The sequence below is a fragment of the Lepisosteus platostomus genome, chromosome 14 (assembly GCF_059453375.1).
Source record: "Lepisosteus platostomus isolate fLepPlt1 chromosome 14, fLepPlt1.hap1, whole genome shotgun sequence".
NCBI lineage: Eukaryota > Metazoa > Chordata > Actinopteri > Semionotiformes > Lepisosteidae > Lepisosteus > Lepisosteus platostomus.
Window position 1 is genome coordinate 8,142,439 of NC_142624.1, and position 25,314 is coordinate 8,167,752.

Below are 25,314 nucleotides of genomic sequence, written 5' to 3' on the forward strand. Positions count from 1 at the left end.
GTTAACAACCATATTTGAGAAACATTGTACCTCACAAAGCAGACACTCGAACCAGAGGCAATTTTCCCAGAAGCCAGTTAACCTACCAGTATGTCTTTGGTCTGTGGTAAGAAAATAGAATACCTGGAGGAAACCCACTTGCACACAAGGAGATCTTACAAGCTCCACACAGATAGCTACCCAATTATTAAACCCTGAAACGCAGCTATGCTAATCACTGCAATAATGTGTTTCTAAAGTATTCCTTTCTCTGTGTGTAACCCAGTCCAGACAGAGCAGTCATTCATGTGCTGTCAGTCCAGCCTTGCACCCTAATCTTCTGGGATAGACTCCAGGCTGCTGTGACACTGACCAGGATAAGTGCCTTTCTGATAATGTATAGTTTTACTTTAAATAACTACACCCTAGAATGAAGGGTATGGAAAATGTTTATTGAATGTTTTAGTCATAGTAAATTGGTCTTAACCTGCTTGGCTGAGGCCCAGCCTCTTGGCAATAGGATAAGGAGGAAATCACAAAAAAATCACACTGCTTTGACAAATAGATAAAAACAATTTATTAGGTTATATCTCTATTCATTTTGGGTTTGTGTAGGTATAACATGAATTAAGATACCAAGCTCATGTACAAATGAGACCTGACCTAAACATATAAGAATGGGCAATTTACTGTACAATGGATTTCAGTACTTTTTATGTACTGAAACAATGTAAGCACACATCTAAATAAATGTAATTAAGTTTAGGGTAATTTTAGGATATCGGAGTTACATTTTTGAAACCTTTTCACTGCCATAAAAGAGGTACATCACTATAATATTACACAATAATAACAGGATACCATCATATACAGAGTTTACATTTGTTTCTGTAAAGCAAAGTATTAGTAGAAAAATTTCAAAGCTTGCAGAGGGTAAAAATAATTGGATTTTATACTGTATTATAATTTTCTTATAAAATATGACAACTGTGCAATTATACTAATATAGAAAGAATACAAAAATAACAATGCTTACTTAAGCTAACACTTAAGTGACTGATCCTAAATCTTTAGGGTGAATTTTTGCCAAAGGGGTACACGTTTTCTTTTTAAGTGAAGTAATGGACCTTCACCCTCCAGTTCACTCTTCAAAGCCACACATTTAAATAAGAGAGACTTTCACTAGAACACCCTTCCCAAAAGTTCAAACCATACTTTCATTTTAGTGCGCTCATAAATTACATCAGCATGAAAACCTTATGACAGAAATGATCTATCAGCTTTTAAAACATTTTTTGCTGTAACTCAAATTCAGTTCTAATGCTAGACATCTAGGATTGCTGGTAAAAAAATAAGTATAAATGTTTAGCACCAGAATGTTTTTTTTCAATTAAAGATATAAAGCAAACAATTTCCATGTGCTTATAATACATACTCTTGAGCCTTTAGAAAGGCCTTAGACCATGCCTTTAGAAAGTGATATTATAGGGAAAAGGACAACAGCAACATTATTTTAAAAAACAAAGCTTTCCTTTCTAAGTGAGTTTTCATTCAGAAACAAATTCGTGTATCTTTGTCAAAACCTCATTTGCCAGTTCTAGCACCTGCTTTTCATTCTGAGAACTGTACTTATCATTTGGAATAAGTGGTAAAGGATAACTACTGGGATACTGAGTCTTTTTGGCATCAACACCAAATCCTTTTAACATGTGTACTGAGCCAGGTAAAATGCTGAGTTTAGAGCTATACTGAGACACCTGCTGGGCAAGATGAGTAATTGTGCTATGTGTTGGTTGGTTCCCATTTTTCCTGTACTGTGCAGCTATCAGGGCCTTTTCAACAGCTTGGTGGACCTTGAAGAAGAGCCATTCTGAAGCTTTGTCTCCACTGTCATTTGAAGCAGCAGCAAGGTCACACTGTGCTTGCCTGAACCAGCGCTGAGCTTCTGGAATGTTAGACCTCTCCTGTTGCTGTCCGTGGAAAGTCCAGAAGTTATATTCCCATGAGGAATAGCGTTGGTGGAACCTAGTCCTCCCTTTTTTATGTCGAGATGCTTCCCTGTCCCACCGCTGGTAGAAACCTCCATAGCTCTGATTTCTTTGGGTCCTAAAAGGGGAGTTGTTGGCTCTGGCACCATTTGCAGATTGGCCCTCTTCCATCTCTTTGATTCGCTGTTGTATGTATTGACAGACCTTTGTGGCAAGATCGACACACTCTGGGTTCTTGTCTGGATGCCACTTCAGGTAGAGACGTCTGATTGCTTTTTGTCTTTCTTCCTCCAGCAGAGACCAGATGTCTTTCAAGCACTCGTCAATTTCTCTTTTAATCTCCTCCAGCGATTTTCCTGGGGTTCTATCAGGTGAAGGTGGAGCCTCTGATGGACGTTCAGAGAGAACAAGTGCTCTGCAGGTGTTTCTAGTGGAACACGGTGATCTCTTTGGCCTCTTAAACTGATAAAGGTCAAGGGAGCTTACTTCAACGACCTCATCTTCCCCTATATTGATCTTATATCTGTGAAAAGCTGCTCCTCCTTGGTTTTCTGTTGTATTCACAACTTCCACAACAACTGCATAGCAATAAATTTCGTCCTCGGATGATGGCTTCTTGTAGCCAACATACTCTCCTTTTTCAAAGTTATTGAGGAAATCCATGTCAAGGGAGTCAATCCATTCATCGGGAATAATACTGCCAGGCTCTGGCAGGTCACATTGCCCATCCTCTTTCATTCTACTGTCCTGTATACCACTCTCTTCTAAAACGTTCTTTACGTCTTCAAAGTTTTCACACACCAGCAGCTGCCCAAGAATCAAGAGTGATTCCTGATTCAACACATTGCTTAAAAAGGCATTGATCTCCATTACTAGGCAGCCATTTATTTTAGATATTACCTTCAGGATCATGTCATTCTTGTGTAGCAGGTAAAAAGTGCAGCCATTTTGATTCCTTTTCACATATACTTGCTTTTCAACTTCAGTATTGCTGAGGGGTTCATTATTAAGTAAAAGTACTGTTTCGAGTGTCTCACAGCAGATGATCTGAATTTTGGAAAACATACGTTCACACATTTTAACAGCATCACTTTCAGACACACTACCATTGAATTGTCCTCTTATAAGACACACAAGTCCATGCTGAAAGTAGGATGAAGACAAATGGTTATCAAAATGGCCCCAAAATTCACAGTGTTCTCCATATTCACACACTTTCAAAGTGGCGTCCATGAGGTCTTCCTTTGTGACCTTGGACAGCATTTTGGGACAGATCTCCTTAGGCAGCATCTGAAGCAGCTTCTGTTGTTCATAGGAATCACTACTGAGGTTACACTTGCTAAGTTTTTCAAGAAATTTCAATTTCGTCTCCAAGACTTCTTCACATCTTTTAACCTGGAAAGCTGTATCATTAAAATACAGTGATTCTGACTTGTACAATTTGCCATTTGTTGCTGGCAGGTATAAGGGTTTGAGATGCTCCAATTGGCGCTCCGTAGGCTCTTCTTTCAACAGATGAAAAAGATGTTCCACTGCTCTTTTAACAGTTTTTATCTGATTTGCATTTAGTGTTTGCTTGTCAGATGAATCTTCATAAACATCTCTAAGGAGGCTGCTGTAGTGCTTTGCAGAAGGGGTTTCTGCAACACCCACACTCTGAAAGAAGTCAATGTATATTGCTAGCTTGAAAGGAACTTTATATAAGTATGGCCTGAAATCCTTATCATCCTTCAGACTCAGAACCACACAGCTTGGTTTAACCAGTGCAGCATCTTCTTCAACCAGAATAAGTGGAAGGTCAATCAAAGACTGAGCGTCAAAATCTACTGTCTGCAGAAATGCATACGAATGACGGAGAACGTTGGCTCTAGTTTGGATCATAGCAGGAGTCTGGCACAGTACTTGACAGATGGTTTTCAGATTCTGAATTACACATTCAGTAGGTGGCTTACAGACAGCTCCAGCTTCTTTCAGTATATTTACATGCCTTATAGTAGTATTGACTAATGGTAGTATTGGCATAGAGGTCCAAATTAAAAGTTCAGACTTTGAGTCCATTTTAATGAGTGACCCGCTGATTGACACGGCTTCCTCGTCTCTTGCAAAAGGTTCATGGTATCTGCGTAGTTCTTCTTGCATTTCCTGGGGGAAAACAAATTTAATTGTTGATATCCTGCTCAAAACGTAAGCATGTGGTTCCCCTTGGGATGTATTCAAAAGGGTCTCCAGAACTTTAGTAGACCTTCTCTTTAACAGTGCAAGAGAAACGTTCCTTTTGGCATCCTTTTCAATTTGTTGTGCGAATTCAATTAATTCTTCCTCTGATACAGCATGCTTAAACCCAAGATCCTTGAGCAGATTTTTTACCCTTTTATGGTTACATCCCATGTTGTACCAAAACTCTGTGGGGATGAACCGTACATCTGGGAGCATGAGCTGATAAAGTTCAACCTCATCATCATAGAAATAGGAGGCTGCCTGAAGATTGCCATGGATATCTTTTATGAACCTTGCATTTCTCAAATGGGACAGGATGCAGTCTTTGTGTTGTCTGTAGTCTTCATAGTTGTTCTGTATCTCTAGCAGCATTCGAACAGCACTTAGCATCTGAGCCTCAGTCAGCCTGCTTAAGAAAGGCAAAATGAACTGTACATAGAACTCCACATCATTGAGAATGTCGATTTTCATGGAACTGGACAAGTGGAGGTTGGTTGAAGTATATTTGAGGAATATAGAGTTGTTATCGATTAGGTACAAGTCAGAAAATGTGTGTATGAGCTCAGTGTTTAAGATGAACACATTTCTGTGCCTGTCAATCCTTTGACGCCTCCCTTGCACTGTTTCAAACAGAGGCAATGACTTCAGCTTACTTAGGTAAGTGTTTGAATTACTGGAAGCACTTAACCCAGCCTGCAGATACAAGAGGAGGCTGTCCAAGTCACAGCCACTAAGCTTATCAAATTCTAGATTTTGTTGTGAGTACAGTTGCTCCAAAACAGCACTCCTATCAGCCACATTTAGCAGCTCAGGCACGATGTAGCACTGTAGAAATTCAGTGGAGAAGAAGGAGCGATCTACTTTGACAAACCCCAGCTTAAAGAGAATAGCAATTAATACCTCCGGTGAGTCAAAAACAACACTTGGTAATGAATTCATGGTTGTTAGTAATTGCTTGTTATTTTGTTTGGGGCAAATGACAGGGATAATAGAAGAATCAGAAAGCAGCTCTTTTGCTTTGTTGAAGGTGTTTTTTCTATTCTTCTGAGCTGCAGAATGGACTTGATCCTCAATGTATTGCCACAAAAGTTTTAGCCAGTTTGACAGCCTCTCATTTAGAATGTGCAGCGAAGAGCATGAATCAACTTCAGACTGTTGAACAAGGGTGCGGAGTTGATTTGTTAGAAAGGCTGCTGAGAGAGGAATTGTCAATTCTTTCAGAAGATTGGCATTTTGAAGAACATCAAAATGGCTGTGGTTAATGCCGTAGTCTGCAAACCCGTGTTCTAGCCCTTGAAACAACTTAACAAACCTTGTGAGGAATTTTGCAGCCGTGCTTTGAAAAGGCCTCAGCATTCCATCATGAGTAAGTAGAAGGGGCAATCCATCCAAAGTACTGGAATTATTCCCGTTAATGTCTTTCAGACAGTAATCCAACAGGGTTTTACATCTTAACTTGTTCTTGATTAATGTCTGGCTGACTGGTAGTGGCAAAACATTCAGCAGCTTTTTCTTCAGATAGTTTCTTAATGCCTCTGGGTTGAGTACCAAGACTTCAGCTCCTACTTTCCTAACACTTTTCAATAGTTCATCCATACTCCTTGAACTGGGTACCAGGTTCATTCTAACATCCATTAGAAGCTGAAGAAAGCTCTCACTCTCTTTGTTTGTGAAATATGGTGCTTCAGCTAGGTCTGGCTTGGAAAAGGCAGACCAGGTGACTGTGTATTGCTTTGAAGTTTCTCTTACAGTTTGGCAAGTTGACTTACATAAAACAGGCACTACAGGCAGCTGTTTTTTACAGATTGACTTGTAAAGCTCATGGATCATTCCTTGCCACTCTTGTGCTACATGATCTGAAACATGGGGGAAAAATCTCAAGTAGAAGTGCTCCAGGCTATAACAAAGAAGTTCCAAAGGCGACATTAGACCTTTAATGTTGTTTGCTCGAATGTAGTCCAACAGGTCAGCGTACAAAGGTGCAATGACACACAGTTTGAGTAGCTCATTCCAGTCAGTCTTCTCACTCTTGCCATCTTCCTTCCACAGGACCCTTCTGGATGTGTCCACCTCAAAATTTCCATTAACATGCACTGGGAGGCCTGTATGGCCCGGCAATGGTAGGAAACAAAAAGCTTTTCCTTCAATTTCAGCATTCAAACAGGCAGCAACAGTTCCGTGCGGAATTCTTCCGTATCTCTTACAGTCAGTGTTCTTTGTGCAGTGGTGTTGACTAGGCACCCCAAACTGCTCTGCCACGATCCATTGACTGTTTTTTTTATCAGATAACACTTCCATGGTGTACATAATCTGGTATGGACTTATGGATCCTTCTGAAAAGTCTGAAGCTAAAGTCTTCTGCATATGCTTTTGAAAAGGTTCCTTTTTTATGCGGCTGTCTTCTGATAGCTTCAGTTCAGCAGTGAACAGTGTCTGCAGCTGATTTGTACTTTTATTGAATTGATGGAACTCAATTTTTCTGATGTGCTGCAGAAAGAGAATCAAGCCTTCGGGGTCTTCAGAAAGAGCTTCCAGAAGTTCTTTAATGTCACTGGAGTTGACTGCGTGGTTAGATATTTCTGACGTCACAGCCATCTCATCTGTCCTTATTGGAAGCCTAAACATGGTACCTTCGGTAAGATTAAAGACTGATGGTAGAAACGTATCATACACATCCACAAATGCATTTTTGAATTCTGTTTCTAGTGAGAACTTGCAGCCTGGATGTTCCTTTGTTGCTGGCTCCAGATAGCTGAGATGTGGATCAGAAATGCAAAGCCATTTGTCTCCTGTTAAGATTGCTGGGCAATCTGTAAGATGGTAAACGGAATTAAACCCAATTCCATATTTTCCAATTTTCCCTGGTGCTCTGTTCTTTCCTCCTTCACCTAGTTGCTGAATACCCTGCATGTCCACCTCAGAGAACACCTTGTTGTTGTACACACACAGTGCTGGTCCTTGTAGTTGATTCCATTTCTCTCCAAACGTTTTTCTTGTGCTATGCATCCTATTATCCCAAACAAAGTGAATTTCAGTTGCCTGCGCATCGTCGGAATTCTGTATGAGCTCTTTCAGGATGTCCTTCTTGGAAGGATAAGATGCAATGATGTTCCTCAGCCGCACAGTCAGTTTTTCATGCTGTCCAAACTCGCTAGCAAAGGGTGAAAATCCAGAGACTTTATGATTCTGTAGCATGTGATGCCGAGTTGTTTGTACCTTCAAGTGAAGGGCAGTAGCACGGGAAATGCGCTCATGGCACAAAATGAGACTTTCGGGAACAGGCAGCCATGGACTGTCATTGTAATAGAGCTGACTGGAAAGACGTAACACACCACGGCTATCAGGCAAGAGATACTCTGTATATCTGCTGTCATGGGCCTCGTGCAAGCCATTTATAACAATTCTGAGACAGATCTCAAGGTCGCAAGAGGGTAGGGCGGCTGCCTTGTACTTTGCAGCCAAGCTTTGGAGCACAGCCATGTAGTCTTGTGAAGTAAACGCATGTTTAAGGCCAACACATTCCCAGAGGTTTTTGAATTTGGAAAAAGAGTTTGGAAGCTCGTAAAGGTATGGTCTTGCATCAAAGGACACTTTCTTTGCCACAGTATTCACACTTACAAGCTTTTTTTCAATAAGTATGAAGGGATATTGTTGTGCCTTTTTATTAACAAAAATGTGGGATTGGTTATTTCCCTTCAACACATTTTCCAAATACTTATAGCATTGAATGGCCACTTCAGATAGCAGAGATTCATCCAGTTCTTCATATAGAGCACCTGCCATCTCCAGCTGAAGAAGCACTGTATTCAGTGGTGGTTTACTCAGAGCTCCCAGTTCTACTAGGACAGCATCATGGGAATTCACTGGGTATGCATACTGGATTTCTTGATGTACAGTGAACTGTGTCATGTTCACCAGATTCCAAAAACTAGAAATGTAAACTTCTGTGGGCTTCCTAAGTGTGACAGCTTCTTTTCCCTTACTGACAATTAAAGGAAGGCAAGCTGGAATGAATGGTATATTTCTCAGGGCTCTCCAGGCAGGTGAGGAGGTATCATTCAATAATTTACTTGCTAGATCCAGAATGCAGGAAACATGCTTGTATGCTTTCTCTTTATCTCGTTCCCATACACTGGCAATGGTCTCTGCCCTTTCCACTAAATCAGTCAAGGATAGACTGTCACTCAGCATTCCGAGTTCCAGCAATCTAAAAATCCGTTGAGGAGAACAGAAGTCTTTTGAGGTTCCTTCAAGGACACGGCCTTCCTCCTTTTCGAACAGGCGAGCAACTTTCCCTGCAGGATTCACAAGTTTCCCAATGTACTGGAGCTGCCTGCCACCTTGTGTTGGAATGCAAGGGTGACTTTTCAGTAGATTATTGATTGCTTCATCATTCATGTCAATCGCATGCAAGACAAGAGCATTTCTGTTTCTGGGATCCATGGCATGTAGGTTATTGAACACAACTTTGCTGTAAAACTGAAACCAGTCAAATGTGTTCTCTTGAATTGCCTTGCCAAATCCAGTTGACTCAAAGCTGCTTCTCACCCACTCTGGAAGAGGAACAGCTAAGCAAGGTTTCTTCACTTTGTCTGAAAACTCCTTTAATGCAATGTCCCCAATTTCCTTTTGTTTCTCTATTTCAGGGTGCAAAAATCTGGCATTTTGTATTGAGCACCAGTTTTGCCCATTGCTAAAGAGTTCAACGGGGGTGCCAATAAAGTTCTGAGCAACTGCAGAGTAGAAAGCAACGACCAGTGCTTGAAAAGATGTCCTTACTTTTTTAAAGTCAGGCCAAAATGTGTAGCAAGTGTAATTTCTGAGTTTCCCCTCCTGTGTCATTTTCTTCAACACTACCAGCACGGTAATGTAAGCACTGCTCACACTGTCTTCCAGTAGAGCCTGATTCCACACGTGTTTTATTCCAGATTTCCAAAGGTTCTTGCGATTTGATGTTACAGAAAAAGATCCATTGACATGCACTGGAAGGCCAGAAAAAATTGAGAGTGGGAGGAAACAAAACATCTGGCCTTGAAAATGACTTGTGTCAGGTTCCCAATGTACTCCAGCTGGATCTTTCTTCAGAGGTACAGCAACACTTCCAACTGGTAGAGAAAAGCTAAGGTCACTTCTTTTAGTTATTGCCATCTTCAAGGATCTGCCCATGCCAAAGCATGAATATAGAAGCCAGTATTTCACAAGCTCATTTTCTTCAGTTTTCCTGGCTACTTCGACAATATTTATCTCAAAGCAGTTGATAACCTCTTTGTATTTTGTATTCAGACTTGCTAAACACTGCAGACAATTGAGCTGCATCTTAATCAGAGGAAAATCATCAGGTGCATTCATGGTGGTCACAACCTGCCTTGTAACTGTCATGCGAGTGTCTATCTCTTTATGTTGAGGAGGAACCGAAGCAGTATTTGGGAGAAACTCAAGCGACACTTTGTCCAGATTCTTTAGAAAGAGTAGAAAATTCTGGGAACTTTCCATTAACTGTGTCACTAAGTTATGGACTTGGTTTCCACCATAGACTTTTTTACTGATTTCTGAGGTCTCTGCCTCATCCTGTGTCCGAAAAGGTAATTTAATGAGAGTTCCCTGATAGAACCGCTGGTTGCTGTCTACTTCAAGATTACAGCCATAAACTCCTTGGTAACATCTGAACTGCCCAGGGAACCTATGAAACAGCCTTTCATTGAACAAGTTAAGTTTGATGCCAGGGTTACCTTTGTTTAGAATGTGCTTTTCCAAATGAGTGATATTTGGGTCAAAAATAAGTATGTTTTTGCCACTCAGGATTGAAGGAATGTCAGTCACGTGATAGACTGCATTAAATCCCAATCCAAACTTTCCAATTTTCTCTACTTGTTTGTCTTTGGAGGGAGACCCAACTCTTGTGATGTTTACCCAGTCTTCTTCTGTGAACAGTGCATTATTGAAGGCCCAAAGACATGGGCCATGACAGGAGGACATACCTGGGTCTATAAGGCTGTTTGAAGATTCTCTATTTTGCCTGTTGTCCACCATAAAGCCACAGACTTTAGCACCAGCATCTTCAGCATTTTGTAAGAGTTCTTTGAAGATGTCGTCTTCTTCATCATACTCCTTAAGAATGTTTTTGATTCTTAATGTTATTGGTTCTGTTTGGCCACTCTGCTCTATTCCAATGAATTCTGGATTTAGTATCCGAGTACTAAGGAGGGGAACTCCCAGCCACTTTGCTGTCACTCCAGGTATTTCCTCATGAATGACATGAAATACCTCCTCATCTTTAGCAAGGTCTTCCAAACCATCCTTGGTAATATCGCAAAAGACAGTGGAAGACAGGGGCTGCAGATTGAATTTTCCTTCATTCCCAGTCCTTACGGGTACTGGAAGATCTTCTGTAAATGCTGCATTCTCCTTTCTCATCCAGTTGAGAATTGAAATGGCCACTTTCAGTTCAGGGGAGGAACCAAATTTTGGATGCCTTTGGTCAATTGCATGTTTTATGTGATAAAGTATGTCAACAACTTCTTTCTTTGACAATGCATCTTTCACTCCAAATGTTGTTAGCAAAGTTCTATACCTCAAAAATTCTTCTGGCACCCTTTGAATGTAATAGCCAAGATCTAAATCAGGGGGATAGGATAAAACTACATCCTGTGGGGAAACAAACTGACCATTAATCAATATCCATGGCATGTCTGTGTCCAGCATCAAGTTCTTAAACTGTTCCATTTTGCTCTGCATAAATGTGTACATGGCATGTAGCATAACATTCAAATTCTCATTCATTCTTGGATCTTTAATTTCATTTACCATTGTTATTAAAGCAGACAAGTTTTCAAATACTTTTTCTCTTGGGGGTGTCCGAAGAAGACCAAGTTTCAAACTTACTTTCTCAGTCAGTTCATGAGTAAGAGGCATGACAAAGCCCACAACATTTGTGTACTTTGAATCTCTCATATCCTTTGGCTTATAGAAACTTTTCAGTAGTGAACTGTGGTTTTCAGTGCCAGTTCCAGGACTGTTGCAAGGATACCACTGTGTATTCAAAAGCTGCTGAATTTGTGGTTCTGAAAAGTTTGAAAGTACAGCTGTGGAGTTTAAAACTTTTATCAGTGCTCTGGCTTTTGTGAGAGCTTTTTCCGCACAAACTGCATGCAGCTGACTAATTTGAGTGGCAACATGTAAAACATCACCAGGACTAATGTCCCCTTCTTTTGACTTTAACCCAAGTAGACGTAGACTATCCAGCATCTCTTGTTTCCCAGAAAACATGGCAGGTGGAAAAAATTCTGGCTCAAACAAAGCTTTAAATGTCTCATTGCAAGGGTCAAACAGGCTGGATGCTTTCACTGGGGCCCTTCCATTCGTCACAATGAAGCACAGATTCCTGCATTTTCTGTGTAAATCTTGCTTCTGGGGGAAAAGAAAGATGCCACACTCTAAAATCCAAACCATGATTTTCTCTGTTTCTTGTCTATCATACAAGCCCTTTTCAATTCCATTTACTAGTACAGTGGCTGTCTCAGCTGTGTTTAGGAGGGTGATTTTCATTAATGATAGAATCCTCTCCTCTGCTTGAGTTGCACACTTTATCCTGATGTCTGGCATGAGAAGATCATCAGGGAGTGGAGGGGTGGAATTCGGAATCACAGCAGTCTTTGATCCAGCAGCAATGAAGCCCCCAGACGTACTTGTGATTGAAGGCATTTGTTGGAACAAGGGCAATTTTAGTAGAAGTTGCTTTTCATCATTGGAAAAAGATTCCAAGCTTGAAAAATAAATTAATAGTTTTTCTCTTTCCTCGAATGATGATGAGCTGATGCCATGTATCACTCTATCAGCTCCTAAATTTAGAAAAAGCTGCAAAATGTTTCTTGGAGATGGTGTCAGAATGTATGTGTCAAGATCCTGGTGTTTCAGACATTTGTCCTTTTCAGAAATAACAGTCCCCCCTGCCTTACTAACAACCGCAGCAAGTTCTCCTGATAAGCTGGCCTGTTTGCTGTTCTGAAAGACCAGAGTTGTGTTCTGCATCAACCTAGCTAACGTTATGGCACGTGTATCATTTTGAAGAGTATTGAGAGGTATTAGGGGCATTCCAACAAAGTACTCCAGGGCTTCAAAATGACGGATGAGAAATTTCCAGAACTCCTGCAACCATTGAGTGGGAGGATGCAGCTCATTTCCAATTTCCCAAATCACATGACCAGAACACTCTTTCCAGTCTTTGGGTAAACACTGCTTTGCAAGAATCGCCACAACCTGGGTATTTAGATTGAATATCTTGAAAGTATCTGAAATGAAAAAGATTTACATTGCACAACCATGACAATGGCACAGGGCAAGTAGACTGAAAAAGCATGAATGATGGATTGAAACAGGCACAAAATGTGCACTGTTCGTTCAGAATAAATTAATATCGCTCATGGTTGGAAAACTGTCTCTGTCGAGCTTCATAGAAATGTGTTTAAAGGTTATGTCTTACTTTCTAAGTATTAATCAGCACCAAACAGAATAAAGCATACTGCATCTTATTAAGGGAAGTAGTATGCATGAAAGGAATGGCATGGTGTCGAAGGCTTTCTCTTCTGTAGAAGATGTGCCATTCTGAGTGCCTGTTGATGATACCTGCCCTGTTCAAGACACATCAACCTCTGTAATGGTTCATGATGAAAATGAGTTCACTGCTTCCGCCATATCTATAGCCAACAGCTACAGTATATCTCCCTGCAACTCACAACTGGCAACCCACTGAAGCTAAGCAGGCATGAGTGTGGTCAGTACCTGGATGGGAGACCTCCTGGGAAAGTTAAGGTTGCTGCTCAAAGAGCTGATAATGGGGCCAGTAGAGGGCGCTCACCTTGCAGTCTTTGTGGGTCCTAATGATCCAGTATAGTGATAGGGACACTAGCCTATAAAAAGGGATCTGCCCTTGTCTGAGACAGAAAACTGAGGTCCAGACTCTTATGTGGCCATCAAAAATAACATGGTGCTTTTTACAAAGAGTGTGTAACCCTGGCCTCCTGGCCAAATTTCCCCTTTTACCAATCATGGCCTCCTAATAATCCCCATCTATGTACTGGCTTCATTACTATGTTTTCCTCCCCACTGATAGCTGGTGTGTGGCGAGAGTACTGGCACACTTTGGCTGCTGTCATATCATCCAGATGGTGGAGGAGAATCGCCATTACCTGTAAAGTGCTTGGAGTGGAATGTCCAGAAAAGCACTACATAATTGTAAGGTACTTATTATTATTATCTTCTAGAATCAGTCTCAAGTCTCCAGGCTGAAATCTGATCAGCAAATGATTATATTTACCCATGTAGGGCTCAGTTAGGTGGATCAGTATGTAGAAAATGAATGTATGTTCCCTATAGACCAATGAATCACTGAATCCCAAGATATTTTGTGGGATGCTCTAAAGAGACAGTTTCCAGGTATCAGTAACTCGAATTACGTTTCAGGGGCTCAGATATGCCCTTCAGCAAGAATGGAATTTTTTGCATTCCAGCTTGATGGATATCCGTATTTGCAGTGTACATATGAAGTATGTGTTTATGTAGTGGGTAATCACATGCATTAATTGGAGTGTTTTCTACTATCAAATTTGATGCTAATATTTTAGGGTTCCTTATTTCATTATCATAATTAACTGAAAACAAAGCCCAAGATTTAGTTTCTGGGTCCCATCTTCTAATATTCATGATCTTGAAGGGTTATTTAGATCACAGAATCATCTAAAATATATATCATACTTATATACAGTGCCTTGCGAAAGTATTCGGCCCCCTTGAACTTTTCAACCTTTTGCCACATTTCAGGCTTCAAACATAAAGATATAAATTTTTTATTTTATGTGAAGAATCACCAACAAGTGGGACACAATTGTGAAGTGGAACGAAATCTATTGGATTTTTGAAACTTTTTTAACTAATAAAAAAATGAAAAGTGGGGCGTGCAAAATTATTCGGCCCCTTTACTTTCAGTGCAGCAAACTCACTCCAGAAGTTCAGCAAGGATCTCTGAATGATCCAATGTTGTCCTAAATGACTGATGGTGATAAATAGAATCCACCTGTGTGTAATCAAGTCTCTGTATAAATGCACCTGCTCTGTGATAGTCTCAAGGTTCTGTTGAAAGCGCAGAGAGCATCATGAAGACCAAGGAACACACCAGGCAGGTCCGTAATACTGTTGTGGAGAAGTTTAAAGCCGGATTTGGATACAAAAAGATTTTCCAAGCTTCAAACATCCCAAGGAGCACTGTGCAAGCGATCATCTTGAAATGGAAGGAGTATCAGACCACTGCAAATCTACCAAGACCTGGCCGTCCCTCTAAACTTTCAGCTCAGACAAGGAGAAGACTGATCAGAGATGCAGCCAAGAGGCCCATGATCACTCTGGATGAACTGCAGAGAACTACAGCTGAGGTGGGAGAGTCTGTCCATAGGACAACAATCAGTCTTACACTGCACAAATCTGGCCTTTATGGAAGAGTGGCAAGAAGAAAGCCATTTCTCAAAGATATCCATAAAAAGTCTCATCTAAAGTTTGCCACAAGCCACCTGGGAGACACCCCAAACATGTGGAAGAAGGTGCTCTGGTCAGATGAAACCAAAATCAAACTTTTTGGCCACAATGCAAAACGATATGTTTGGCGTAAAAGCAACACAGCTCATCACCCTCAACACACCATCCCCACTGTCAAACATGGTGGTGGCAGCATCATGGTTTGGGCCTGCTTTTCTTCAGCAGGGACAGGGAAGATGGTTAAAATTGAGGGGAAGATGGATGCAGCCAAATACAGGACCATTCTGGATGAAAACCTGTTGGAGTCTGCAAAAGACCTGAAACTGGGACGGAGATTTATCTTCCAACAAGACAATGATCCCAAACATACAGCAAAATCTACAAAGGAATGGTTCACAAATAAACGTATCCAGGTGTTTGAATGGCCAAGTCAAAGTCCAGACCTGAATCCAATCGAGAATCTGTGGAAAGAGCTGAAAACTGCTGTTCACAAACGCTCTCCATCCAACCTCACTGAGCTCGAGCTGTTTTGCAAGGAAGAATGGGCAAGAATTTCAGTCTCTCGATGTGCAAAACTGATAGAGACATACCCCAAGCGACTTGCAGCTGTAATCGCAGCAAAAGGTGGCTCTACAAAGTATTAACGCAAGGGGGCCGAATAATTTTGCACGCCCCACTTTTCATTTTTTTATTAGTTAAAAAAGTTTCAAAAATCCAATAGATTTCGTTCCACTTCACAATTGTGTCCCACTTGTTGGTGATTCTTCACATAAAATAAAAAATTTATATCTTTATGTTTGAAGCCTGAAATGTGGCAAAAGGTTGAAAAGTTCAAGGGGGCCGAATACTTTCGCAAGGCACTGTATATCTGATTTCTACCATTTTTACTAAATAAACACAAATAAAGTCTTACTGTTTTCCGCAATTTTCTTCAAGTGGTGCAGAATGCCAGATCTAATATCCTTGGGTAAAAATAAATGTTCAAGTTGAGGAAGTAGAACTCTGTAAACAGAACAAAACCATTTTCAATTAGCTAAAAGAATAGGTTTTGCAAAATAAGGAAATGGAGCAGATTTATTAAAAATAGTATTCATGGTATTTAGCATGGTATGCTAAAAGAAAAAGATGATAACAATGATAAACCTTGTTTATCATTAAAAAATACATCTTACCAAGAAAAGTCCTAGAGTCCTAATGTCACATAACAGAAACTGAGTATATCTTTTTGACATTAAAAGTGCTTGTTATCAATCATTTCTTTGCCAAATATCTAGTATGACAAATTGTTAGTGTTATTTACTACAAGTAGAAATAATCAACAGATTGTGTTAATGTTAGTTACATACCTTGGGAACTCCTCGTTTTCGATCAAAGTTACTAATTCTTCTCCAAAGGTTCTGAAGGATCCGTCACTAAGAGGAATGAGCTGAAGCCCTCTGAGATCATGGTAGCACCCATCACTCAGAACATACTCCAGAAGAAACAGTATGTCTTCGTTAGACAGTCCGCTCAGGTTGCTTTTGTGGAGGACTCTTCGAATCAAATCAGGAGTGACGAATGTCAGTGACTGCGGGTTCTTAAACACAGACTGGATTGCTCCTAATATGTGGGATGGAATTTTGACTAGGAGTTGTCCCTCCTTGATTAGAAGATCAGCAATGGCTTTCATCATGGAAGTGTCTTTGTCATCTGGAGGCAAAAACACAGCCTCTGCTGCTTTTACACACTGCTTTTCATCTCCTGCTAGAAACAAAACATTCAGCTGAAGGAGGTGTTGGAAGATTTCGATTGTGACTCCCGTCCACCTTTCTTTGTCTTTCATTTGACTGATGTCTGGCCACAGCTCATACACAGTGGAGGCTGGTAGAAGGGAGTGTGTTGATAAGTTAATGGCATCCAGGATGATCTGAAGGTAGGCGAGAGGAAGAACCATCTGTACTAACAACTCATTCCACTGAGCTGCTTCATCATACTTCTGGTCTTCTTCCTGCCACTTAATGTGCCTCCTATTGTCCGTGAGACCAAAACAGGCATTGACATGAAGAGGAAATCCAGTCTTGTTGGGTTCATTGTTAGGCAGAGGCAGGAAACAGCTCAGTCGTCCATTGAACGACCCTTCCTCTTTGTCAAGGGGGAATGCTAGGCTTACTTGAGGAGAAAAACATAACTTCTCTGCAAGTGAGTCAAGTTGTTGCACATGTCCTTTCTTCATGCAACAAGATGTCACAAGCCATTGTTTTTGGCTTTCTCTGTCATTTGAAGAATGGTAGGAAATATGTTTCAACCATGTTGAAGCCTCTGCCTGTACATCATTTCTTGGTTCCAAAATTTCACTGATATGGGGCTTTGATGCAGTTACCTTGAGATGGACGTTGACACTGCCCTGGCTGTTTACGTGTATTAATGAGACTGCAGTGACATTTCTCAAAAAAAGGAGACTCATGTCCGCATCGGCACTGAAGCTATCAAAGAGCTGAGTAATTTTTTCCGAGGTGTACAAATTTGGTGAGATCTCCGATGGCTTGTCACGCAAGGGAAATCGAAACAGCGTGCCAGAAAAGTGTTGGTCTTTACTGATGACATCTTCCCACCTCTGGCCGCAGACTTGTTCTAACACATCTTTGAGTGGCTGGAACTGATCGTGCAAACTCAGCAATTCTTCTCTGTCCTCACTGTCATCAAGAGACCATATGTTCCCTCCTTCTCTTTCACCAAAAATGGTCTCCTGAGGGTCCAGCATGCCAAGATGTCCGGCACTGAATATAGTTGGCAAGTCTGGAACAAGAAGGGTTAGAGCATTTTTGATTGATACAGATTCAGTTGTGCATATTATAGAATTCTGTACACAGCAGGGACTTGACATCTGTGAATTTAACATTCGTGGACTCACTTATTTGCAATTTGGTTAGGCCGATGGGAATTTGTATGGAGGAAGAGCAGAACAGGATGAAACCGAGTTGGTGGTTGTTAACTCTTAATTAGTGGCACAACAGACAAATCTATGTAATGAGTGAGCCTCTCCCTGCCACCTGCCCAAGAACCTACTACCCAGCATCTGCATCTCAACTTGCTCTTGTTTTTATACTGTAACGAACACTCCCAGTTCTGTGTCCTCAGCATGGGGAAGGACAGGCTGCAGATGCTTAGACGGATGTTTTCTAATTGCTCCAATTCAGGGTCGCAGGGGAACTGGAGTCTATCCTAGCAAGCAAAGGGCAAGACAGTGTGCAGGTACACCCTGAAGGGATGGTGCAGGGTCGCAAGGCTGACACACAGCTATAATCACACTCACACCAGTTATCCTAGAAGCCAGTTAACCTACCAGTATGTTTTTGGACTATGGGAGGAAACTGGAGCACCCAGAAGAAGCTCATGCGAACGCAAGGAGAACACAGAATGAAGAAACATTACTGTAGTAACTTTATTGTTGATTAACATTTGCTATGGAGAGTGTTGATCAACGTGTGGTCTAAATGTACACTAACTTTTTACTGAACTGACATATTAATAATTGTTATGCTGAGTAATGTCTGACAGCTATTGGGTTGATAGTAAAAGCTACTGTAAAAATCACAGGCTAATAAAAGCCTGCAGTGTAGCCACTGTTGCAAGATGTACAGTTGCAATGTGTGCTTTACGACAGGTTGTAGCAGCAATTTATTCCATTTCTCTTGTAGAGATTACTCAGGCACATGTCTGTTCTCTGCTGTCTGAGCCCAATTTACCACACATAGCCCCAACTCATTCCACAAAAGTTCAGTGGTAAGTCAGGTACACCAACTATAAATTAACTGTCATGTTCTCATCTAGGAAGAAAGCTGTTGTATAAAGATGTGAGGTGCCCTGTTTGGAATGCTGTTACATCAGGTTGAGCACATAGGAAGAGTAGGGAGTGAGGTCACAGGAATCTCTACAATTGGAGTTCCTTCCTCCTAATTTTAAGTAGACTTTACATTTAACAACTTAAATAACCTGTCAATCAGCTTTTTCCCTAATGAGGTTCAATATCTGAAATCAGTATCCTATTCAAAATGCATGTATAAACAGAGTGATAACTTTCCTTTGATGCTCAGTTTAGTATTTAATAAAGCAGATACTGCAGGGAAGGTGTGGTGGTGTTGCTTAAGTTCCAAAGTCCTCCCACCACCTAAAGACTGGCTGGGTTAGACTGACTATTTTAACAGAGCTTAGTTGGCTAGTCAAGTGTTTTCACCCCTGCCTTGTTCCCTATGGTGCCTAGTTATGTTCCAGTTTGCTGAAGTCCTCACCAGGATATTTACGGTATACTTCTATGAGATATGGAGTCCCCATTCAGTTTTGAAAGATTAATAAATAATTTCTGTACAAAAATAATTAAAGCCTACAGATTAAGCATTTTTGACAATCTGCTTTAAAAGGGTACTTTGGTAGGTTCTTCTGCTGTATATTACGAGGCATTATAAATTCACTGTAATTCACTGTAAGCCTAATTTAAATGGTTGTTACCTGTAATATGATAGACAGAGTTGAATCCAATTCCAAACCGGCCAACTTTATTTGGATCATTACGTTTGATACTCCTGCCAGTTGATTGAATACCTAGCCAGTCCTCATCAGAGAAGACAGCATTGTTGTAAGTATAGAGAGCAGCACCTATGAGAAGAAAAAACGATACTTAGAGAGACTGAAATTGAAGGTATTCGAACATTGATAGTACTAAGACTTAAATCATGAGCCATGAGCTGTGTGGACACGTTTGGGTAGTAGGTTTAATGGCAACACTGATGATAGACTGTTAAGAACTACCATTTGTTTTCTATGTCTGCTGACATTCCTAATATTGCTTCTGAATAAAAATCAAACTCTCATAGTCTATTGCTTTGCATTTCCTAAATGAATGAGACTCCCAAGGCAGATAATTTAAACCACAGCAGAAGAGATCTTTAGAGTGGTATTGATGATAAGCAAATCATGAGAATTGTTATCTACAAATCTTTCACATGAACATATTTTGTCAGGCATAACACAGAATTTGCAACTACGTATGAAAACAGGTGTCCAAAAATAACTTGAGAGAAGAGAATAATAATTAGGAACACAAAAGGCTATTGTCAAAAAGGTTTCATACTGTACAGTATATTGTCAAACTTCTAACAGATTACCATCTCTGAAGTTGCTTTAAATATTCAAATTTAGCAAGTAAATTTGTTCAGATTCTGGTTCAAGACAATGAAAAACTAGAAACGCTCCATACAACAAGAACACCGTGGCAAGAAAAAGTGTACCAGTGTTACGGCAGCCTCACATTATTTGCCACACCTTTCATTTATATTTCCCACTGTACCTTGGTATTTTCTGAGGTCCTCACTCCACAGGGCTTCATTCCCATATGTTCTCTCATCAAAGATAAACAGCACCTCTGTGGCACAGGCATCATCTGCGTTCTGTATCAACTCCTGTTTCAGACACAATAAAAAGAGATATGTGAAGATTCTTGTGGCCAGGATTCTCACCTTCAACAGAACAAAATTGTGCTGAGTTCCTTTCCGCTGTGTTTAAAATAATGACGCAAACTCCATTAGAAAATCTGATACTGTAGGTGGGAGAAGACGTTTAGGCCCAAAGTGTCAAGACATCACATTGTAGAAGCCGATACCTTGGCTTCTTCAAGTGGATGAGGTCCTAGGATTAGTAACTTCCAAATGCAGTACATGGTCTCAGAGGCCTCCCCCTTTTTGATACCAGAACTGGTGGGTAGTGTGTGAGATCCACAAGAGACTGTCTTAATTACCTAGCTGTAAATGTAGTGTTAATGTTACCCATGGTCGCCACAGCGACATAGTGCTTAGAGTTGCTGCCTCACAAAGCTGGGGCTGTGGGTTCACTTCCAGACCTGGGGTGCTTTCTGTGTGACATTTGTATGTTCTCACCGGGTTTGTGTATGTTTGCAACCACAGTCCAAAGACCTGCCGGCAGATTAACTGGCTTCTGGGAAAATTAACCCTAGTGTGAGTGTGTGCATGTCTGCATGTACTTGGCTCTCCTGCGACCCTGAATTAGATGAAATGGTTAGAAAACGAATGGATGGATGTTACCCATGACAGCCAATCGCACCATACTATATCAACAGATAACTGCATTATGAATTTTATTTTCACACATGGTGTGCAACTGCCTGCAAAGCTTACACATTTTGCTATCACTCGAGTGTACTACACACTGATTTCAAATTAGACTTTAGATGCCATACAATGCAGTGCCATATAAAAGTATTCAGACCCTTTGTAATGGTGTCCCATTTTGTGAAATTACAAAATGATGCATACACATTCTTTTTGAACTTTTTGCACAATGAGCTATTAGCATATGCCAGACAACTGACAGTGTTAAATTTTTAACAAAACAGTTCTCACTAATATCTCTGTTATCTACTTTGTGCAGCCCTGCTTAAGGTGAAGGGGGATGCCCATCTGTCGTCTTCTCTGTGCAGGTTGCTAGGAGCGGGCCAGGGAGGAAGAAGTTTATCTTCTTTTTGGCCAACAGAGAACCGACCATTGAAGAGAAGACCAGAGAGGTAGACCCAGCTCCACATGTTGTCTCACAGAGTCGAGACAACAAGTTGCAACAATCAATGACAGTAGTCATTAGTAGCTTGGCTAGTCTGAAATTGTTGCCTTCCTGAATAATGATTTAGCCTCTCTCTCTGTCAGGGAAGCAGTGTTTAGGCACTCATCCGTGAGTTAAAACATTCTCTATTCTTTTGGCTTGCTGAAAGGACCCTTTATCCGATGGGACTGAGACAGGGAGGTCCCTCAGCATTTCAGGAAAGTAAAAGCTGATAAGTGTTGTATATTGGTCTCTGCCTGGTTAATTTGTGCTCTGCATGCATACTGTAGATTCTCTGTTCTGGTAGCCTGGGTCTCTTTTCCCCCACCTTCACTATCACTGCCAGAAAGGTCTTATCAGGTACCACTGTTCAAGTCCAAGACGGTCAGCATACATGAAAGAGTTCGAAATTTAATTACAGCACAACCAGGATACACTGCTTTTCACTTTACTCAGGTAAGCCCCATTCTTACCATTCTGAAATATGAGAGCTCCCTTCACCTGGAAGCTACTATGTATAGTACAGTACCTCCACTTTTCATGTAACCGTGTGGGCACATCCATTTGCTTTGTCAATAAACCCAGCACATTGTCCAAGGGTTTTCTGACATTCAGTACATTAAGTGGGTGGTTCTATTACAATGAGTGCACTCTGCCTATTAGCAACACTTTAAATATATCTGTACTATCCTTTATTAAATGTTAGCTACCGGGCATGGGTGCCCCAGCATGTTTGAACAAGTAGGATTTGTGGTGGCTAGATTTATGGCTTTTCCATTAACGTTTTAAAGATTTATAAAGCAAGCCTTCAGTATATTTGTATTTCCTGATGATGACGTTAGTTGGTCTATTCAAACAGTAGTATAGTAAAAGTACACAAAGGAGATATGAAAATTGGCACTTGATCCATGAGGATCACTGTGCTCGTTTTCATTCCAGTTGAAGTCTAAAACCCTGAAGCCGGTTTACCTGCTTTTGCGTTCAGTCCTTAATTTCAAAAGCACCTACCTTCAAGAAGAATTTTTCCAGTGACTTTATATTTATATTTATATATTTATATTTTTAGTTTATAGTCATTATTTGTTTGTTTGTTTGTTTGTTTAATTTTTAGGTCTGGAGCTCTATAGGCATCTTTAAGAACACCTTAGATTACACTATCACCGTTTTTATACTGTTATGCCTTTCCTCGGTCTCCTGCAAAAGACAACACAGAAACCCTAGAGAATTAGTAACACTAAATATGTGCGATAACGACAAAAGGAACTAATGGCAGGCCGCATTAACGCAGTATTGCTACACGAAAAACAAGCAGAAATTCTTTACTGAAAAGAAAGGGTTGCTAATGTGTCGATCTCACCTTCAGTATCTGCCCGCCGTCTGGATACCTGCGTAGAATATCTTTGAGGTAGTCAAGGAATGGTGGCGAAGTGCCCCCAAACCTCTTCCTACAAAGACAAGCCAGAAAAAACAAGATCTTACTATGACTTTTTTTTAATTGAACGTAATTAACCGAAATAAGTACTACAAGCAAACTTAAGAACTGTACCAAAACGTATGTTTATCCCCCATTTGCTTTTAACGTTTGCCATGGAATTTCCAAACATCCAGTATGATATAAATACAGTATAATAACATCCCTATAACAAAGCGGACAAAGTCCACCATGTGGACGTTTCAAACAGGCTACTTACTACAGTCCGTCTTTATTAATTTATAAAATAGTTTATGACGTTATTACATCATTTGTTGGGAGCGGGTTCGTAACCAGTTAAAAAAAGTAAAAAAGATTTATTTTACTTACTGCCTTTTCTTCCTTCGGCTTGCAGTATCACTCATTTTTCTTCATATGGTCCCAAAAATAAACATACTATAACGTTATTAATCTAATAAGTGTAAAACGTAAAGCGAAAATATCAACTATTCAAAGTAATGAAGAAGTTAATTATTTTTAGTATTTTTATGCAACCATCCAAATCATTAAACGTTTCCAAATACAAAGTACAAATCTACAATTTGAGTTATGAAAATGACCTGTAAAAACATATACTTTAAGAATTGCCTTTATCAACTACAATAACATTAACATGGAAAATAAATTAAAGACTTCGATTTTAAGACGTGGATATTAAAATAAATACCTTTCTTTTTCAACATGGAGTGGGCTCCACATCAAATTTACCAACACAATAGTTACAACCCTGGACGCACCGGGTTTTATTGACTCGGCAGCCTTGCCTTCCTCTTTTAAAACGGCATCAGTTTCGTTTTTCACCTTAGATTACGCGGAATCGAAACCTTGAAATGTAAATATTGTGTTTTGTGCCGTATTTGTTTTGTGGAGAATGCCAGACAAGCTACTGAGATCCACCCAGATTATGCTTCAGGGTTGAGACGTCAAAATTTTGACAATATTCAGGATGTCTGTTTCCACATGCGGCAACCTTTTCACGCTTTCTGTCCTATTCGTTTGCCGATGTGATTTACTAACTTTCTCACCTTTCTCAACCCAGTCTTTGCCTCTATATCACGGCTGGGCAACGTACTAAAGACATTTGAGCGTACCATCTTGTTTAAGAGCAGTGCCTTACCCGGTTTGAACCCTTAAATGGTACTGTAGGAATCCATAGCCCTAACTAATGTACCCGTACTTCTGCAGCACAGGCATAAAAAAAATAAAAAAAATATACAAAGCTTCCTTCTATTTTATCATCATAAACAAGCATCTGCATTTGTAAACAAATATGCAGTGGAAGAATTATTTGAATATATGGAGACTTTTTTAATGCGTGTGGCAGAGATCCAAAGGATTTAAATAGCAATAGAGGCTTTTCTCTGACGAGCTCTAATCGCCTTAAGGTTAAATGAGAAAACAAGAGCACCTAACTGCTCAAAGACATGGAACACCTGGATGAGACACACTGGTCACACAGTCTGCCAGTTACCTGAGGCCTGGGTACAGCACAGATATCCCTGCTGGAGATACACAAGCACACCATACTACAGTCTAAAGCAGTGAGGTGCTGTGGTGGTCTCCAAGAGTGGATATTATTGCATTATGGGAGTCCATGGATAGCTGCCCCAGGAGCTATTCTGCAGCTGTTCCTCATCATCTTCAACGTCCTGCAGTCTGTGTGGGTCCTAATGCCCCTTTATAGTGATAATATACTGCAAAAAAGCTCCATCCTTCGGGTGTGATGTAAAACCAAGGTCCTGATTCATTGTCATCAAAAATCCTAGGGCGTTTCTCAAAAAGAGTAGGGGTGTTACCCCAGTATCCTGGCCAAATTTCCCAATAGCCTTTAACAATCATGGCCTCCTAAAAATCCTCATCACAGAACTGGCTTCATCACTCTGTTCTCCTCTCCACTAATAGCTGATGTGTGGTGAGCGTACTGGCGCACTATGACTGCCATCGCATCATCCAGGTGGGGGCTACACATTAGTGGTGGTGGAGGAGAGTCCCCATTATCTGTACAGCGGTTTGAATGGAGTGTCCAGAAAAGAACTATATAAGTGTAAGGAATTATTATTGATTATAATTATTAATGGCTTGCAGCATACCTGGCATCCACAAGTTCACCAGAGCAGCAGGCCCTTGTTCCTAGTGCCCTCCAGTAATGGGACAGTCTCTTAACAAGTCCAAAAGTCAAACATCTCATTGTCCTCGAGAGCGAGCCAGGTTTAACCCCCTTTGCCTCGGTCCCACCATCTTCCACCAGAGCACAGGCCCCACATTTCCTTCCTCTTCCTGCAGCCATTCCTACCTTCATGACCACAGCCAGGGCCATGAAGGCAGCCGGTGTAGTGCTGGTTGGGTTTACAGATTCCATGGCACCATCTGCAATTGATGACCAGAAACATTGATTCATGAATTCAGAAACAGAAATTACATTAAAGACAGTCTTTAAAGAGCTGTCAAGGAACACTTACGTGACGGCACGTGATGCCATTCATTAATTTCAGGTGCCGGTGCCTATGTCGTTTACATAGACTCATTGTGAACACAAAATGAGCCACTGAT

General features: G+C 40.6%; 2 protein-coding genes across 14 annotated transcripts in view; one reads left to right on the forward strand and one right to left on the reverse strand.

The window, feature by feature from the left end:
* LOC148648843 (uncharacterized) overlaps positions 1 to 25,314 on the forward strand; it is a 43,214-nt gene that overhangs the window by 2,770 nt on the left and 15,130 nt on the right. The window contains exons 1-4 of one of the 11 annotated variants that reach the window (XR_015926488.1): positions 4,966 to 5,089; positions 6,234 to 6,304; positions 13,294 to 13,420; positions 16,103 to 16,239. The gene's annotated coding sequence lies outside the window, so the exon portion shown is untranslated. Of the gene's footprint in view, positions 1 to 4,965; positions 5,090 to 6,225; positions 6,305 to 13,293; positions 13,421 to 16,102; positions 16,240 to 17,884; positions 18,124 to 21,128; positions 21,262 to 25,314 lie in introns of those variants that run through there. The other 10 variants (XM_088606853.1, XM_088606855.1, XM_088606862.1 and 7 more) reach the window with 10 other exon arrangements.
* sacs2 (sacsin molecular chaperone 2) lies at positions 533 to 23,541 on the reverse strand. Of its 3 annotated transcripts, none has more exons than XM_088606844.1 (8): positions 23,432 to 23,541; positions 23,095 to 23,133; positions 22,651 to 22,738; positions 20,032 to 20,143; positions 19,194 to 19,340; positions 16,055 to 17,483; positions 15,622 to 15,710; positions 533 to 12,472 (listed from the first exon to the last, which is right to left on the reverse strand). In XM_088606844.1, exons 1-8 carry the CDS (start codon positions 23,461 to 23,463, stop codon positions 1,527 to 1,529), a joined length of 12,882 nt encoding a protein of 4,293 aa, XP_088462970.1. In that variant the 5' UTR covers positions 23,464 to 23,541; the 3' UTR covers positions 533 to 1,526. The 3 variants fall into 3 exon arrangements, with proteins under 3 accessions (XP_088462970.1, XP_088462972.1, XP_088462971.1); XM_088606846.1 differs by having other exon boundaries at positions 23,095 to 23,160; positions 23,432 to 23,520; XM_088606845.1 differs by having other exon boundaries at positions 23,095 to 23,145; positions 23,431 to 23,477.